The sequence below is a fragment of the Salmo salar genome, chromosome 20 (genome assembly GCF_965601325.2).
Source record: "Salmo salar chromosome 20, fSalSal1, whole genome shotgun sequence".
In the NCBI taxonomy this organism is placed as follows: domain Eukaryota; kingdom Metazoa; phylum Chordata; class Actinopteri; order Salmoniformes; family Salmonidae; genus Salmo; species Salmo salar.
The window spans coordinates 26,574,646-26,587,247 of NC_138310.1; the positions used below are offsets into that span (position 1 = coordinate 26,574,646).

Sequence of the window (12,602 nt, forward strand, 5' to 3'; positions counted from 1 at the left end):
GGGGGGGGGTTAGAAGGATTACTTTATCCTATCCTAGGTATTCCTTAAAGAGGTGGGGTTTCAGGTGTCTCCGGAAGGTGGTGATTGACTCCGCTGTCCTGGCGTCGTGAGGGAGCTTGTTCCACCATTGGGGTGCCAGAGCAGCGAACAGTTTTGATTATTGATGCATATAGTTTATAATCCGTGTTAAGAATTGCGATAGGTCTATATGAACTGCATTCCTTCTTATCTTTACCCTCTTTTGGGATTACAGATATGATGGCCTCTCTCCATGACGGTGGGAGACCCCCCTCCCGCAGAGTCCAGTTAAAACAGGCCTTAGGTAGAGGTGTTAGTTCTCTGAAGGTATTGAACCCTTCTGAAGGGAAGCCATCAGTGCCTGGGGACTTGTTTACTTTTTGTTGAGATATTGCTTTATTAATTTCTTCGGTGGATATTTCTAAAGTTAGTCTATAATTTTGCTCTGTCCCAATTGAGGGGAGATCAAGTGAGTTAAAAAAATGCTCTATTGTCTGTGCATCTGCCTTCTCTGATTGCTTGTACAGATTTGTGTAATATGATTCAAATGCATTCTGTATTTCACTTAATTTGCATGTGATCTTTGTTTTGGGGCCTTTTATTTTGAAAATGGTATTCTGTGCTTGTTGTTTCCTGAGTCTCCATGCTAGTAATTTGGTTGCCTTTGAGCCTGCTTCATAATATTGTTGTTTCAGGAACCTGAGCTTTTTCTCTACTTCTTCTATATAAAGCTGGTCAATTTCCTGTTTTACCTTTTGAATCTCTCGTAATATAAGAGGATCTTTGTATTGACTATGAGATCGTTCTGTGTTTCTTAGTGTTTCCTGTCATTTCAGCAGTTTCTGTGCTTTAATCTTTTTCTTGAGAGATGTGGCTATGATTTTTCCTCTAATAACCGCCTTAGCTGCATCCCACAATGTAGCAGGAGATACTTCCCCCTTATCGTTATTCTCCAGATAGATGTTCAATGCTGTCTTTATTGATTCCTTGAATGCTGGATCATTCAGCATGCTTGTATTAAGTCTCCATAGAGTATTTCTTGGTTTGCTATCAAGATGTAGAGTAAGGTAAACTCCATTATGATCTGATAAGTCGCTCTGCCTGATCCTACAATCCTTAAGCCTGTGTCTATCTGCACTGTACATGAAAAAAATTGTCTAACCTGGAGTATTCAGTGTGGCGGGCTGAGTAAAAAGTATATTCCTTATCGGTCTCGTGGGTGTCATGCCATACGTCGAGCACTCCTAGATCCTGCAATATCCTATTGATCTGTGCTGGCCAATTTTGAGTTTAAAATCGTGTTAAAATCCCCTCCACAGATAAGAGTGCCAGAGGTTTCTGTGGCAATTAAATCAATCACCATCCCGTAGAAGACCATGTCCCTCCCTGGGGGTGCGTATACATTAAATAATGTAACTTCCTTGTTATCCAGTTTACATTTAACAAGTATAAATCTACCCTCCTTGTCTTTTATTTCTGACAAACTCAAAATTAACTGAATTTGGGATCAAGATTGCAACTCCCCTTCTACCCATTTTGTAAGAAAACAAAGTATTCCTATATCCCATTTTCTTGAGTTTCTCGTGTTCAGGTGTGGATAAGTGAGTTTCCTGACAGAATAGTATGTCAACTCTCTCCCGTTTCATCTTTGCTATTACCTTACTTCCACCCTCTCTGAGTTGGGCATCTCCGGCGCGGCCCACGCTTGGATTGCGTCCTACCTGACAGGTCACTTCTACCAGGTGGCGTGGCGAGAATCTGTCTCCGCACCATGCGCTCTCACCACTGGTGTCCCCCAGGGCTCTGTTCTAGGCCCTCTCCTATTCTCGCTATACACCAAGTCACTTGGCTCTGTCATATCCTCACATGGTCTCTCCTATCATTGCTATGCAGAAGACACACAATTAATCTTCTCCTTTCCCCCTTCTGATAACCAGGCGGCGAATCGCATCTCTGCATGTCTGTCAGACATATCAGTGTGGATGACGGATCACCACCTCAAGCTGAACCTCGGCAAGACGGAGCTGCTCTTCCTCCCGGGGAAGGACTGCCCGTTCCATGATCTCGCCATCACGGTTGACAACTCCCTTGTGTCCTCCTCCCAGAGTGCTAAGAACCTTGGCGTGATCCTGGACAACACCCTGTCGTTCTCCACTAACATCAAGGCGGTGACCCGATCCTGTAGGTTCATGCTCTACAACATTCGCAGAGTACGACCCTGCCTCACACAGGAAGCGGCGCAGGTCCTAATCCAGGCACTTGTCATCTCCCGTCTGGATTACTGCAACTCGCTGTTGGCTGGGCTCCCTGCCTGTGCCATTAAACCCCTACAACTCATCCAGAACGCCGCAGCCCGTCTGGTGTTCAACCTTCCCAAGTTCTCTCACGTCACCCCGCTCCTCCGCTCTCTCCACTGGCTTCCAGTTGAAGCTCGCATCCGCTACAAGACCATGGTGATTGCCTACGGAGCTGTGAAGGGAACGGCACCTCCATACCTTCAGGCTCTGATCAGGCCCTACACCCAAACAAGGGCACTGCGTTCATCCACCTCTGGCCTGCTGGCCCCCCTACCTCTGAGGAAGCACAGTTCCCGCTCAGCCCAGTCAAAACTGTTCGCTGCTCTGGCACCCCAATGGTGGAACAAGCTCCCTCACGACGCCAGGACAGCGGAGTCAATCACCACCTTCCGGAGACACCTGAAACCCCACCTCTTTAAGGAATACCTAGGATAGGATAAAGTAATCCTTCTAACCCCCCCCCCCCCTTAAAAGATTTAGATGCACTATTGTAAAGTGGTTGTTCCACTGGATATCATAAGGTGAATGCACCAATTTGTAAGTCGCTCTGGATAAGAGCGTCTGCTAAATGACTTAAATGTAAATGTTGATGGCACTCCCCAGTCCGTTTACATTGAGACTTATGACCTTAAATTCCCGATGATGCATCGATATAAATTAAAACGAAACTGTGCACCATATCTGCCTGCTTATCTTGAGCCTAAAAATGAACGGAAAAATCAAGAACGATAATAAAGTAAACCAAAGTGGGAAAATACTTAGGTATTTGGACTCCCATGTCAGAGGACTGTCTCTTGCCTCTGGGGTTTGAGGGGATGAGCTTGTCCGCAGGAGGGGCCCCTCGCTCAGATATGAAAATGCGTGACGTAGTCAAACTAGACCTGTTGGAAGCGAAAATAATAAGGGCGCCTATTTCGTCGCTTATACACATCGGTTAATTACAAGTGAAAACTACATCGGTCATGCGTACATATGATGAATCCTCCCCTTGATATGTCCTTCTGTCACCCCGTTGTCAATGTGTCATTAATACTTAGTTAATATACATGTTATTATCGTGACGCTACTTAGTGTGTTTATAAAGAACATTTACTTTTGGCTATTCACCCTTGTTCAGCATTGGGGGAAAATAGGGGAGATATTGTACCTATTGCAATGTCAACCATAACAACCCAACGTCTTAACAGCTCGCTGTAACTATTCATTCTGTTAAATCCGATTCAGTGTCTTCCATCTTCCCGTTGGAAATGCCTGAGTCTCTCTCGGATGTGAACGTCCTCTCGCCGAGGTGGTTTCCCTCTTTCTCCATGGCTCTGCTTGTCGATAACGATCCATGGGAGAGCCTGCTCGAGTCGCCTTTCTCCTGGCGGTATACTCCACTGGGATGCCTCTCGACTTCAGATCCTCAGCCGCCTCGTCTACATGCTCGTATGTAACCGGGCCATTTTCCAGAAATACCCGCATTTTTGCCAGGAATGGTGTTTGGAAGCGTATACCCTTCTCTTTAAGTGCTTTCTTAATGGGGGTGTATTCTTTCCTTCTTTTCAGTATCTCTCCCGCGTAGTCATGATCAAAGAACACTCGTTTTCCTTGGAAGCTAACAGGCTTTTTCCAGGCTGCATATAAGACTTTCTCTTTGACTGAGAATTTTAGGAACCGTACTACTATGGATCTTGGTGGGGCGCCGCTGGGGGGTTTTGGGGCCAGAGCTCGGTGTGCTCTCTCAATTCCCAGGTCAGTGTTGTCTTTAAGTATGTCTTTGAATGGACCCTCCACAAATTTGGGCATAGTCTTTTTCTGCGCCCTCTACTACGTTATACAGTCTAATGTTGTTTCGACGTGAGAAACCTTCAAGTTCTGTCACTTTTGCCTGTAGTCCTTGTTGGTTTTTCAGTGACTGTTCAAGTATTTCCTTGACTGCGGAGTTCCATGTGTCCGTTTCCCCAATGCGCTGTTCTGCATCTCCCATTCTTGTAGATATGCTGTGAAGTTCTAATTTGTTTTCTTCAAGTTAATGTCCTTCTTGAACTCATTTAGTTATTTTCTTACATCTTCTCGAAGTTCCTCTCGTAAGCCTGTGAGCGCCTCGCGCAATTCCTCCTTTATCACCTCACGAAATGAGGGTTCTTTTGCTGCTGCCATCTTATTTGCGCTAGCATTAGCCATCTTGGGTTCATCGACGATTATATCTTCTGCTGTCTTGTTACGGGCTGTTGTTGTAGCTCCGCGACCTTTTCCTATTTTCCCCTTTTGCTTAAGTTATTACAATGCTCAGAGTAAATACTTGAATTTAGAGGGGGAAATACCCAACCAATGTGCAGTACGAAAAACTAGGCAGCCATTTGCTAAGTTGCGTCACCGGAAGCCGTGTACCTTTCTTTCTGAGTGATGTCTTGATTCATTTTGGTAAGCTGTGCTGAACTGTCGCCTGATGACTTCATGTCTGAGATGTCACTTTGGAGCTTGGCCTTTTCATTTGCGAGCTGATCAAGCCTCTCCTCTCCAGCCTTTAGCCTCCTCTCCAGCTCTGAGTGAGAGGAAAACATAATTCAGTCATGTAACAAGCCTCAATCCACATACACACATACTGTACACAGCCAATTTGTTACACTATATAAACATCATGACTAACTCAGACTCTCTATAGTGATTATTTTAGTAAAACATTGGTGATATTTTGTGGTGTTGGTCAGGGATAACTTTCTCAAAATAGGTTATGGTTGCCCTTTTGATTTAGACATTGACTCAGTAATCACAACCTGGTTTATCTAGCAGAAACTCAAGACTACAAAAATAAGCAGGTTTGGAAACCCCTGGTGTAGGTTGCAAAGTTACATTACTGAATGTACGTAGGGAGAATGGTCATATTGAGCTGTGTGTACTGAAGGGTAGTGCTGGCCAGAGTTCTGACCTGCAAGTTGGCTTCTAAGAGCCTCTGATTCGGTGGAGTGGAATGTGCAGTGCTTTTTTTTTTGCTAAGCTTCTGAAGCAACTCTGACAGAGAATGAGGGAATTTAGACTGACAGTATAGCTTGCATCATTCAAGGTCTTAGCACTAGGCAAGACAATTACATGCACTAATCTACTGTCTACTGCTTGTCCATGTGGACCAATATAATGAATTATTTGCACAAAACCACATCGTTGCTAGTCATTAGATTAGCTTTCTCGGAAAATATGTCTTGCAGATAAAAACCCACGTAACCCAAGTAATCAGAAAACAAAGACTAACGTTGTTACAGGTCAAACATCCTGTAACGTTGATACACGAAAAAAGTAAATATATTTACCTTGCATAGTTTGTGTTGACTTAGCCTGATTGTCTGTGCTTTCTGACAGTTTTTGTTTCTGAGGAAATAAAACTTTGATGAATACATTTGTGCATGCTTTAGTCAAGAATTTTCCATGACAAACCTCAAAATGATTGACAACTAATAATGTTCTACACAAGTTATTTAACCAACATTTGTATTTAAGGATTATATCTTTGATGGTATCGTAAGTTTGTAATAGAAGGTAGATACTTTTAATCATTCCCACGAAAACAAAAAGCTAGAATTTCAATGCTATGCTCTTCCTTACCTGAGCTTACCTTGAGCCCTACAGCCTCATCAGTCATGCAAGGCCACCCATTCCCAACCCCTGGCGCCACAACACCAGTCATAAGCCCTAGTACTCACCAGGTTTCCCAGCTCTTGCTCCAAGGATACCTTGTCCTGCAGCACAGAGGTCAGGCTCTGCTGCAAGGAGAGGAGCTCCTGCTGCTTACCCTCCAGCTCAGAGTTCAACTCACTGACCTACAGCCACAGGCCAGGGGGTGACACCATGGACATGGAGAACATTTTGAAGGGGGGAAAAATTATGAGTGACAAAATGAATGATAAGCTAATAATGAATAAAATGAAACCAAAGTAAATTGCTTTGAAGGTAGGGATAAATCATTACAACATGAAATACCACAGGTGTGTTTCACACTTATTTTTCTGGAAAACTCACAAATTAGAAACTGAATATGGTCATGACAATGGTAGTATGGCGTGGGTATGGACCTACCCTGTTGCCCTGTGAGCGAGCTTGGCTCTGGGCCTCCTCCAGCTGGGTCCTCAGGTTCTGGAGAGCTTGGTTACCTTGGCCTGCCTGGGACTGCAGGGCCTCCATAGCTGCCATCTGCTCCTGGACCTCCTTGGCCCTGTCCTGGGTCTGCTGGACAAGCTTAGCTTCATGCTCCTCCAGCTCGTTTACCTTCAGCTCAGCAGTGTGCAGTTTGCCCAGCACGTCCTCCATCTCCACCAGGTGCTGCTCCTCAGCACTCTCCACACTGGACCGCAGGCTCTCCTCCAGGCACTCCTTCTCCTCCAACACGACCAGCAGCTGTTTGTTGAGCTCCCCCGTCTCCCGTGCCCGGGCTGCAGCCTCTGCCTCACACCTGGCTCCCACCTCCTCCAGTGCCTGCTTGTGCTCCACCTTCAGCCTCTCCAGGGCACTCTTGGTCTCCACCAGCTCTGTCGTCTGGGAACCGGCCCCTTTGCTGAAGGACACCTTCAGCTCCTCCATGGCCTGCTGGTGTGAGGCGATGGCAGATTCCAGTTTGGAGCGCCACAGCTCTATGATGTCTGCATTCTCCTTCTCGTTCTGGCTGAGGCGCAGCTTCAACTGCTCGTTGTCTGTGGAGATCTTAGTGGATGAGACTTGGAACTGAGACACTGCCTCACTGTGGGCCTTCTCCGCCGCTGCCAGTGTCTCCTTCAGCCTAGCCAGCTCAACCCGTTGCTGGTCTTCCTGAGAGGCCAGCTGAGCCCTCAGAGAGCTCACCTCTTCCAGGAGAGGGGAGGTGGTGGAGTCGGAGCCCTCCGAGCTTTGCTGGACCTCCAGACGCAGCCGCAGGTCAGCCACCTCCCTGGTCCTCAGCACCAAGTCCCTCTCCAGTTCCATGATGCGGGACTTCTCTGACACCGTGGCCACCTATGGGACGGCACAACTCTGGCTCAAACAAAACCATGTTCTTCAACCTATGGAAACATTGTGATTGTGTGTACTGGCAGGACAATAGGGTAGTTGTTGAAGCCCCCCGTCATCAGACAGGTTTACACGGGTCAATATTTTTCTAAGAAAGTCCTTTACAAACAGATGTCCTTCATAGTTGCAGTAGTAGTGCAATGAAAGTAACAGTGCAGACCCAAATTAGCATAAAATGCCTACAGTTGAAGTACTACACCGCCCTCTAGTGGATATAAGCTGGAACCATAGTCATCACACATAATTATTGTGTATTGAACTACTGTCCCCAAATGCTGCAGCTTCTACTGGTTTTCATCCTTACGTTTATATCAGGGGTCAATTTAGGCCAGAGAAACTTGATAGTTAAGACTCTATCCACCAACTAATGACGTCAAATGATTAATTAAGAACCATGGGAAAAACTAAACCAGCAGAGACTATGGCCCTTGAGGATGGCAGTTTAATACACCATCATTGGCTGTGAAACCCCTGACAGACGCATAAAAGCATTGTTAAGGGGTGGGACAATTGGGCAGATGGGCAGGACAATTGGGGCTGGTAGGATGGGGGGGGGGGGGGGACAAAGGACAACGGATGGTTGGGTATAGGGGTGCTGTCTGGCTACCATGTTGCACCACAAAAGCTGTGGAGACTGTAGGCAGAGGAAAACATGGAGAAAGAGGCAGGAGAATAACAACCCCACGATGGAGAACCCTAATGATCCTATATGTAGGGTGGCCCTGACATGGCCGAAGAGTAAGTCTAGGTTTTACCCAGAAAACGGCAAATCTAAAAAGAACAGGATTGTTGTTTAGGAAAACTATAAGTACAGCATTTCCTTGGGGGGGGGGGGGGGGGGGGGTTGCATTTCAACCCAATAAGCAAGATGTAAAGCCTGAGTATTTCAAGTGTTTTGAGTGACAGCAGCCATGTGCTTAAGATTCCTGTTCTGGTGAGACACAGGAATGGTTCATGTTTGACAAAATGGGAAGAGAATGAAAGCATGCGAAAGGTGCTGCAATTTGATCTCTGACTTACAGCTGAGGCCAAAAGATAATATTCTTAATTGCTACTTGCTAGCAAGTAAAAAGATTAGTCAACTACACCATTCAACGTTTGCATAGAGACATTCAAATGCAGTTAAATACCGACTCCCCATCCACAAGCCTTTATGGCAGAAATGGTCAGAAAAACAGCATATGGAAGCCAGTGCAACAGGTATTTGGAGATCCTCTGTAACCCATTGTACCCCCTCCCAATAGTTGCACCATTACCCCTGGTACCCTCCACACTCCACCCCTCTTTCCAAACGCACCACTGTGCAGAGCAAGATCCATTACCCTAGTGTCTTCTAACTCTCTCTGGAGTTTCTCAGCTTTGGTCTTTTCAAAGAGCAGGCTCTGTTCAAGCTCCTTAATGTGGGCATGCTCCAGTTTGGTCTGCGTCTGTTAGTAAAGAAGGGGAGAGGAAGAGAACAAAACCAGTGCCACCATCACATGCCAGCCCAACGCAGACAGAGGAAGAGGGAGGAAGGAAAAGGGTACCCCATGCAGATCCCATGCCTAGCACAGGTGAGCATTGGGGATGTTGCTGGAGGTGGTGATAAGAGGATAGATATGATAGAAGCAGCAGAAGATGTGCTATGCTTATGGATGTGCAGTTATTGGTTGTGATTAGAGGAATCCATGCAGAATGACCTGGTGAACAACCAAAGGGAAAGACTAGGAAAGAATGCATAGAAGTATGTGTGAACAACTGAGTGAGCCAGCAAATGAGCGCAAATCGAAATAGACGTGACTGCACATAAAAAGAGAAAGCACTGTTGGCATGTTTTTGCACCCCCCCACCATCTATGATTTTGAGGTCCTTTATGCACATTCATGTGAACAGGAAAGGGAGATGAAACGTAACTATTTACATGTAACAGCAACACTGCGCTCTCTCTTTTGTGATCACGCCCATTTGTTTAGTGAATATAAGATCACTGATCAGCAGATAAAACAATATCAGAAACCATGTACATACATAAACTACTTAGAACAGACAAATCAGTAAAAAAAACTAAATAAACTGTAGAATGGGGCAAAACGTATAAAAAAAAATACTAGTTCACCCCCACGGACCGATTCATTAAGTTTACCATTAAAATGCAACTAATTGAATTGCTACCAAGTGCAGAACATTTACTTCTGATTTCAACAGATGGCAATGGGAAGGTTGGAGCTCAAGACCGTGACTATGCTGTGAGATGGTGGAGGGGAGCATCTCCAGTGGTTGGTCAAGACCGTGACTAGGCTGTGAGATGGTGGAGGGGAGCATCTCCAGTGGTTGGTCAAGACCGTGACTAGGCTGTGAGATGGTGGAGGGGAGCATCTCCAGTGGTTGGTCAAGACCGTGACTAGGCTGTGAGATGGTGGAGGGGAGCATCTCCAGTGGTTGGTCAAGACCGTGACTAGGCTGTGAGATGGTGGAGGGGAGCATCTCCAGTGGTTGGTCAAGACCGTGACTAGGCTGTGAGATGGTGGAGGGGAGCATCTCCAGTGGTTGGTCAAGACCGTGACTAGGCTGTGAGATGGTGGAGGGGAGCATCTCCAGTGGTTCCATGCTTAGCACTGGGCCAACATGAACAAGAGGAGAAGAAAAAGAAGCAGTAACATCACTGACTGAAGCAGTTACAGGACAACATTAGTACACCATCAATTGCTTGAAATCAACAGAAAGCATTTGCTGTGTTGATTTGGTTTGTTGTTTTTTTTAAAGCTGCATGCATGTGAATAATACATTTTTTGCAGTAAGTAGTACACAGACCGTTAGTATGCAATCAAAGGAAGATAAAAAAAAGGGGTATTACTTCTAACCCTGTAGCACTCATTTTTAAAGATAACATTTGATGTGGGACGCCATCAGGGTAATTTGGATGGTCCCCTGATTGGAGTTGCACTGTGGGATAGATAATGACACAAATCCTTTGATCAGACGTGTACATATTAAACAGCCCCGGGTCCACTTGCTTCCCAGTCTCTGCTCCGTAAACAAAGATATGGTTAGCCAAGGGAGAGGCAGAAAAAGTAAGTTGTTTTCCAAGAAATAGCCCACATTTCCACATTCCCATCAAATAGCACTAGAGCGATGGTGAAGAACAGTGTGCAAACCTTACAGTCTGACGTGCCACTGACATTTCTTAGCAAGAGGGAAGCAGGAAAGAAATAAAACACCAACTAATTCCTAAAATGATCCTTGGCTCGTGTGTATATTTCAAGCAAACAGTGTTCTAAAAACCCGTTGGGAACATTCAAGCTGTGTTAATATCCACATGCTACATAGTCATGAAATGAGGAAGACCTCCAGGTTTGTGAAGATCAGTCTAAGCAAGGCACTGCGCATATTTGGAAGAATGACAATACATGGATAATAGTTTAGTTATTTGTAGATCAGCGAGTCTGCACAGTGCCGTGCTCAGGCTGATCCTCTACAAAAGCATGACTTCATAGACACTAAAAGAACATCAGAGCCAGACTCAGTCAGGTCTGCTTCTGACAGCTCTGCTCCATGGAGGACCTTACTGTCACACGAAAGAGAGAATGAGATTTCAGTCTTGAGTCTCATTTTACTGGGCATATGAGATGGCATCGATCATGCCATGCAACAAACCTAATAGGACTGTGGGCACTGGGCAGGACAGATCTCTGGTGTAGACAGACTGCAGTGAATATTCATGCTCAGTCCTTGGTATACTAGATTAAGGACATGTCACTGACAAGGACACCAATCACTCACTTGCCAACTTAAAATCACAAGCCAGTGGCCAAACTGTTGATGAAATGTATACAGACTTGCCAAATAGGGACCTTCAATATGATGTATTCATTCATTATGTTAGAATCTAATGTATACCCTACCACTTTAATCTCAGGGATCGGGAGCAGGGATGTTGCGGAGTGACTTTTAATTCCAGAAATGGACTCTAGTCTGCACTCTCATCAGAACAGGATGCTTTTAACTCAACATGTCTCAGTTTGACAAGACAAGGAGTTTCAACGGCAGTCCTGATGAGTTGCAGTGTTGGTGGATTTCTGATACACCTCAGCATCAAATGGATTCATTCCAGTCACTTAGGGGGCGATTTTAACTTGATAGGGACGTGTAAATCAAAGACGCTCCATAGTGTTACAAAGGACAGCTGTATACATATTTTTGAGTTTGTGTAGAAGAGTGTGTGTGTTTACCTCCAGGTCTCCTTTGGTAATGCAAGCTTCCTCCACACGGAACTGGAGGTCCTCCACTTTCCTATCACACAGAGCACACTTCAGATTATAGTTCAGGAACATTTAACATAAGAGGTCTGAAAAAGGAATCATGGATCAAGGGTTTGAAACAGGGTTTCAATCTGACCTACATAATTCATGTCCTTTTCCCCCATTTTCCTCCTGTGATACTGTACTGATAACCTTATAACACACCATCAGAACATAGTTAGACCCCACACCCCTCTGAAGCCTCACCTCTTCTCCTCCTCCAGCTGATTGAGCAGCTCAACCTTCTCCTTGTCAGCAGCCTCCACCAGGGTGCGTAACTGGTCCATCTTGGCCTCCATCTTCACAACACATGAACATGCATTCATTAAAACAGATCATGAATATAAGTTGAGAGACACTCATGAAAAAACAACATTATGGAAGGCCGCTATGCATCCGGCAGGTGGCTGTAAAAACAAGTGTTTTCTCATTGACAGCAGATGGCAGTGCAGAGGTTTTTGTGACATGAGTGTGTGAGGTACAGCATTAAGGTGTTTTCATGGGTCCTCCTCACATTACCCAAGGTTTGTCATGGTCATGTATGACATATCACACTTTTGCAGATGAGAGTACAAGTTCCAAAACTGGAACGTCCTGGAACTTATCTGTGGGGAAATGTGTGTGTAAATAATCCTGAGGGCGAATGTTTGTGTGTGTGTAAACCATGAGGAGGAACTCAGTGTGTATTGACCTGCTCCTGGTCCTCTCTCAGCAGGGTCAGTTCCTGCTCCACCTCGCCCACATGGGTGGTTGCCTTGGCCACCTCTGCCCTCTCCATGTCACGCTCCGCCATCAGCTGCTCGATGTGCTGCTGCTTCTCCTTCAGCACCTCCTGAACTGCTGTGGTGCCAGAGATCTTTCTCGAGTACCGTGATGACGTTTCAGTCAGCTGTGGTGGGGGGTAGGTAGAAGAGTGTTTAGACTGGTTAATGGGGGGATGTGAGTCCTACTCAGGACAGCAAAAGACAAGACCAATTAAAGAACAGACATCTTG

General features: G+C 45.6%; 1 protein-coding gene across 7 annotated transcripts in view; it reads right to left on the reverse strand.

The window, feature by feature from the left end:
• Positions 1-12,602, reverse strand: part of clip1a (CAP-GLY domain containing linker protein 1a) — a 57,491-nt gene that overhangs the window by 24,085 nt on the left and 20,804 nt on the right. For 4 of the 7 annotated variants that reach the window (XM_014161318.3, XM_014161320.3, XM_045703133.2 and 1 more), the window contains exons 6-14: positions 12,300-12,497; positions 11,816-11,907; positions 11,540-11,600; positions 8,654-8,758; positions 6,369-7,277; positions 5,996-6,112; positions 5,606-5,663; positions 4,689-4,842; positions 3,074-3,196 (exon numbers count right to left, since the gene is read on the reverse strand). In XM_014161318.3, the coding sequence (XP_014016793.3) occupies positions 3,074-3,196; positions 4,689-4,842; positions 5,606-5,663; positions 5,996-6,112; positions 6,369-7,277; positions 8,654-8,758; positions 11,540-11,600; positions 11,816-11,907; positions 12,300-12,497 (1,817 nt within the window). The remainder of the gene's footprint in view (positions 1-3,073; positions 3,197-4,688; positions 4,843-5,605; positions 5,664-5,995; positions 6,113-6,368; positions 7,278-8,653; positions 8,759-11,539; positions 11,601-11,815; positions 11,908-12,299; positions 12,498-12,602) is intronic. The other 3 variants (XM_045703126.2, XM_045703128.2, XM_082966305.1) reach the window with 3 other exon arrangements.